The following is a 6,328-nucleotide window of genomic DNA, read 5'->3' as shown; positions in this document are numbered from 1 at the left end:
CCTGCTTTGCTTTGTTTTGCCTTCTGTGCCTGCTTCAGTGCATAAGCATACAGTCACATAAATCAGCACATTTATTTGTTTTCTGCTGTTGCTTAAGGAGAGATTCAACCCTTGTTTATTGCATGCTACTCTTAATCATTTCAAGGTGATCTCTTCATTGCAACTTATCACTGACAACTGATCTGCCCAAGAAGACCTGTGTCCTGCTCAGGAGGAGGGTACTATTAGCACATTTTTATAGAGAGAAAGTTGCCTCAGAGAAATTAAGTAGAGAAATAACTGCACATCAGTTTGGAATGCATGGGATCTCCTCATTAGGATATTTATCATAATGCAGCACTTCATCCATTCAACACACAACTCTTGTTGATAGTAATCCGAACTATGTGCACTCAAACTAAGGATTTCAATCCGTGAATTCAGAACTCATTTTATCTTAATAAATGAAACAAAAGAAATCAAATGAAATAATGAAATAAGATTTGCTGAGGATGATTTCTTGCTTGGTAGTGTTAGAATAGTACCCAAGTAAAAATGTATTTCTCTTAGCCCTGAGGAAACTCCCATAGTACGAATTGTAGAGGAAAGGTAAGTACTCAGTTAGTGGTGGAATAATTACAGCAAATTGAAGAAAGTTTAGGATAAAAACCATTGTAACAAATTAACACATTAGTTTATGTTTCAAGCCCATAGACTAAAATTCCTATTAGAGTAAGAAAGGAACATTTTTCATCTTTTCTCTATCACCTATTGCCCAGCCACAATGCGGAGGGAAATCAGAGGCTGTGAAGGCAGAGCACCAGCTCACAGCACCAGGCTGGGTCTGCATCTCAGCAGAAGGGTCTAACATTCATCTGAGGGTGGAGCCAAGGCAATTTTTCAGACAGTTGGCAACTGTTCCACGAATGAGATAGCTCAGGAACCCTGAAAGAAAAAATGCATCTTTAAATGTCATTGTTTTGACGACTTGACTAAATAGCATATAGGACTTGGTTCAAAATGCCAAAATGTCAAAACACTGCTGTGTAGTAGCTACTTTAGATCCTCACAGATTTAACAAAACTGGGTATAACTGCATGCAATGTTAAATATGGAGCATCATAAAAATGGAGTTTTTTTTAAAAGGAGGGTGGACTGCTTTTGGTAAGCACACATAAATCTGCTAAATCACAAGTAACATAGGAAGGCTGGTTGGAGTAAATTACTCATGGATTTTTCCAGTGCAAGAACTGTGGACATTAAAAGATCTAGGAAGTGGCAGCTCAAAACAACCAGAAGAAGGATATTTTTTCAGAAAGTGTTAAATTAAACTGCAAAACAGAATGCTGGAAATACCAAAAGCTTGTGTGGACTCCATTGACTTCCTGGCAATATGGGAGTCCTCATGGCTGTAAACATTACAAGAGAGAACAAAGAGATGGCTCGTCTTCTGAAATGTTTGCAGTTTAAATATGAAAGCACATATAAAATGTTATAACCCTCATTTTACTGGTAGGAACATGAGAAACAGAAAGATTAGAAGCTAGGAATGCATTAAAACAGAACCCATATATCTTGACTCCATGAGTACAGCTTCACCCCTAGGACATGTTTTCCTATTTCAGATCAGTGCAAAGTGTTTGTTAACAGTGCCTGACCAACATGGGGTTTTTCACCCTCTCACACAGTTGCAAATCATTTTCAAAAAGTGAGGCTGATGGAGAATTATTTCTTGTGCAACAAATGAAATGGCACATTTTCCTTGATGATTATTTAATGGTGGGATAATGTGCTTATCAGTTCCCCTTGTACTGCAGCCTGTCTGCACAGACAAGTCATCAGTCACCATGATAAAGAAGAAAGAACATCCCTAAGATATTTTTATCCGAGGGCTGGGAAATGTTAATCATTTTTCAACTGCTAGCTGTTCATTCTAATTCATACTTCTGGATGTTCTTCTCATGATGATTGTTAATTTTGTCTGCTCTGTAATATGATCTGTGGACAGTTGTTCAAATTCTGAAATGTTTGAGGGCTTGGGCAGGCAGACAAACAGGTGAAATGGAGTAGTAAGATAAACACCCTAAGGCACCACCATGCAACTCATGAGCACACAAATTGCCCTGCTGTGTATTGTCACCTCGTTGTATATTATTGCCCTTTCAGATCTGCTGAACTAGCTGCATGCATAGTGATCCTTCACACAGATCTGGCAAAAAAAATGGCTACGTTTAAGCACAGTGAGTTACGTGTCACCCGAATTACTTTGAGAGAGCTAAGTTGCATGTGAGGTTACTGCAACTTTGCTCCTCTCTCTGGTTCTCTGATTATTGTAAATGTATTGAGGTAAGGAGAGGAAGCAGCTTTAGAGAGAGTCAGAATTTATTCTTAGCTAAGTCTACCCTAGTATTCCAGTTAAATTTATCCACTTTGACAAATCCCCTAGGAGGCCTCAGCCCCCAGCACATGTGCACACACATGCTACATGTACGTGGACATCACACAACTTGTTCCTTTTGCTCCCCAGGGTGTTCACAGGCCTGCTTGCTGTATCCTGCTCTCACCAGCAGTAGGTGCTCTGCTGATTTGTTATTCCAGCAGTTCAGTAGAGACCCAGACAGAGAAGCAGACTGTGCTCATCTGCTGTCTAAATCAATGCAGACAGCAAGCATGGGACTAACGTCTTAAGAAATAAACTTGGCCAAGCAGAATGGCTGTCAAGAGGGAAGGTCTTGGTGGAGTGAGAGAATTGGGAAGATAACAGAGGTAACCTTTTTATTTTCCCAAGTCCTTCTGCAATATTACAGTGCAATGATTTAACGTAAGGAAGGAGGGGAACATGGGTAGAAAAAATATTTATCCTTCTGAGATCTGTTCTCTATGTTAATTCCCATACAATCCTAGGTCTTAACCTACCATTTTCCTTATTCCAAGGCTGGCAATCTTTCAACAAAGTAAGGGTAGGTTGTATTTTTCTTTCCCCAGTCAGCTATTAAGTGAGCCAATGGAAACTTGGCGGGCAGCTGAAGATGCGCCTCTGCCTGTGGCAGGAGCTCCCAGCTCCTGCTGAATTTGGAGCCCCGTGGGGGCTAGAAGCAAATGCATCTTTCAGACATCTCTTTGGAAGTGCCACAGTTCCCTAACTGTCTAGATCCCACTTCTATGTCTGTGTGATAAAAGTGACGTATCCCCATCCTTTCCTTGCTGTCATCTTCCTCTACTTTCTGCAGGTTGGCTATAGATTAGCAGACACCTCTAAGAATTAAATTCCACAGCATACCATGCCTGACACCCACTATACAGAACAATGCAGTCAGGTGAAATGGTGTTGCTGAGGTATAACCTGAGTCATGCATTGCTAGAGGCACTTTTCTGGATGTTATGAAACACAGACCACAGGGGGAACATATATTCTCCAGAGAATAGCTAATTACTGAAGACATGACTGGGACAGCAAGTGTTGAGATGACTTTCTCATAGACTCCTTGACTAAACAAACAAGAACACTGGTGTCTGTGGGCTAAGCCAGCCCCCTCCTTCACAATTAGGGCAAAAACTCTGTGTGAGTTGACAGCATCTGTTGGTTGCCAGCTACTCCCGTATGTCAGGTATGAACTGTCCAAGGAATGCTGATGTCTCTGGAAGTTATGCAATGTATGTTTTGACAACAAATTCTGAAGTAGCCCCTTGACCAAAGAGGAACTTGATCACTCAGTGTATGCCTACACATTCTGCTAGACCAAGGAAAGCTACACTGTATGTTTGTGGGTATATATGGGGACCACACGTAGGTTTCTTCTTCTGCTCTCCCTGGAGAGCAGCTCTTTTGTGAACTTGTACAAGCTGGAAACAGCTGTAATAAATCCCAGTGTGTAATGTGAATCCCGTGTTTAGTGGGTTTGACTTTTAAAAATGCGAATACACGCAGGCCCTGATGACTTCAATAGCATTTATGGGTGCTCAGTGCTTGTATAAATGTCACACTATTTATAACATATTTCTGTGTCCTTTTTTTATATTCTCTGTTGGCCTGTCTCTTTTCCACTGTGGTATCCTTGACTGACATAATCACATCAGGATGTAGCATGTGTTTGAATAATTAAGAAAATAGAAATAAAAGTTATCTTTATTCTAGTCTTTGTTTTTCCATTACTCAACCACCAAAGATAACAGTACCATTTTTCTTCTATTTTTTTACATTCTATGGAAGACAAATACCTTTCGTTTTGCAATAGTTTATTAAATCTTACAAGTCCAATTATTTGCCCCTGAATTTTCCCCTCTAAGCCTTAGAAAATTGTTTCTGCTATATCCAAGCTCATGCCAACTTCTTGGCTTCTCGGCCGCAATCCATCAGCAAGTGCTCTGCTAAGAACCACTTTGAGACTCTCCTTAAACCTCTTCTTCTTGCTGCTTCCTACAAAGAAGTAAACAAGAGGGTTGATGCTGCTGTTGACGGTGGAGAGAACAATGGTGACATGGTTCTGCTGGCTGAGCAAAGATGACCAGTGGTGATAGTTCAGAAGGTACAGCAGCCTCATGGGCATGGCAAAGATGAGGAAGACGACAACGGTGGCCACAATGATAATGTAGAGCTTTGATGAATGAGGTCTCAGAGAGTTACGGTGAATCCTGATGACCAAGATCAGGCTGGACAGAATCATTAGAGGAATGAAGATCAGGAAAGTCAGGATCCACGTGAAGATGAGCATTGCTTGGCAATGGTTGGCATCATCAAATTGTTCCTTTGTTGAATCATCTTTGCATGTTAAGTATTCGGCTATTGTCATCAGAAAAGACAGAGTCCATAGAATTGCGCACACAATTGCTGATTGGTGCTGTGACCGATGGCAGCGGTACCAGATGGGGTAAACAATAGACAGACACCTCTCAATACTGATGGCTGTCAGGAGATAGAGACCAGTATTATATCCGAGAAGAAAGACAATAGACAGTGTGGTGGTTATATAGTAGTAAAAGCCATACGCGAATCCAAAGCCAGCAATGTACTCAATTGACAGAATAAATATACAAAACAGTAAGGAGATGTCAGCAATGGACAGGTGTGTGATGTACGCAGTGAATGGATTTCTTTTGATCTGGAAGCAGAGGCACCAGAGGACAATTCCATTTTCACAAAAACCCAGGAAGGAGATGATCATAATTACCCAAAGTGGGGTCAATATCTCCCAGACTCTTTCCTGTGTAGAAATGTTTCTGTGCATTGAGATGTTCTCTGTGCCTTCACTGGGATGAAACGTTATGTTTGACTCATCCATGGGGAAAGCTCAAGTTTGGATAGCACAGCTCTTCCTTCTGTAAATATGTATAAAAATATACTGTGAATATTGTGTGTTCCTTCCCTCCCCTTGTTCTTTCCATTTTGCGGACCCTGGTTTTCTGGTCAGATCTGAAAGCCCTATCAACGGAAAACTGTCTCTGATGTACTAATGCTTGCTGAAACCCAGCTGAAACTATTCTAAGCAAGTATTAAAGACTGCTAAACCCATCATACTAGCAAAAATCCAGAGTTTACCTCTCTGTGGGGTTCAGCTTATGGATGCTAAACCACAACTACAGAGATGCGCTCAAAGAGCTCCTGAGCATGCAATCTCTCTGTCACATTGCAAAGTTCCATAATGCAGTTCCATAATCACAGATAGGATTGGTGGTTCTTACTAGAGCATGAGATTGTTCCCAGACAGGTCTGTTCAGCTCCCTTTGAAGCTAGTGATGATAATTTGAAGCCATACATATTTCAGGTGAATCTGGTACAACACAAAATGTTGCATCAAAAACTTGATACCAATACCTTTTCCTGAGGATTTTAATTTATTAAGTAAAATTAATATGTAGTTACTCAGCTCAATATTTCCTCAAAGTGTAAAGTTGCAGGAATGGAAAATGACTTAGCTTTGAGGCAGTCTTATATTTGTCCAACTTTAAGTGTCATTTATCAAAGTATACACTCACAGAATCATAGAATATCCTGAGTTGGAATGAACCTGAAAGGATCATCGAGTCCAACTCCAATTTAGCCATGTTTAAAGACAGTGAACCATTTAACAGAACTGCAAATACCCTGCAAACATTACAAACACAACCCACCACAAGAAGCAATTGTTCAGGTTCCCTGCTATTGTTATAATGGTTAGAACAGTTGCTTTGGAACAAGTTCTCCCTTCAAAAGTCTCTTTTTATCCCACAAGAGAGAATAAGTAGCATTGGCTTCCGTTGATTTTCACTGATATGTAGAAATGTGTCATGCTCCCTTCTCTTTTAACTTCCTACCTGTCTCAGTGATAATGTAAATTAGAGCATTTGCTGATTTACTGCTGTTCCAAGGAAA

The 6,328-nt window shown here is 40.5% G+C and overlaps 1 protein-coding gene across 1 annotated transcript; it reads right to left on the bottom strand.

Moving 5' to 3' along the window:
• Positions 1-4,268: 4,268 nt before the first annotated feature.
• MAS1 (MAS1 proto-oncogene, G protein-coupled receptor) lies at positions 4,269-5,258 on the bottom strand. The gene has a single exon (XM_042895295.1). It carries the CDS (start codon positions 5,256-5,258, stop codon positions 4,269-4,271), a length of 990 nt encoding a protein of 329 aa, XP_042751229.1.
• Between the last annotated feature and the right edge of the window lie 1,070 nt (positions 5,259-6,328).

The sequence above is a fragment of the Lagopus leucura genome, unplaced genomic scaffold (genome assembly GCF_019238085.1).
Source record: "Lagopus leucura isolate 7727_CA_CO unplaced genomic scaffold, USGS_WTPT01 Super-Scaffold_73, whole genome shotgun sequence".
Lineage (NCBI taxonomy): Eukaryota > Metazoa > Chordata > Aves > Galliformes > Phasianidae > Lagopus > Lagopus leucura.
Note: the sequence above shows the minus strand (reverse complement) of the source record. Positions and strands in the feature narration are given on the sequence as shown.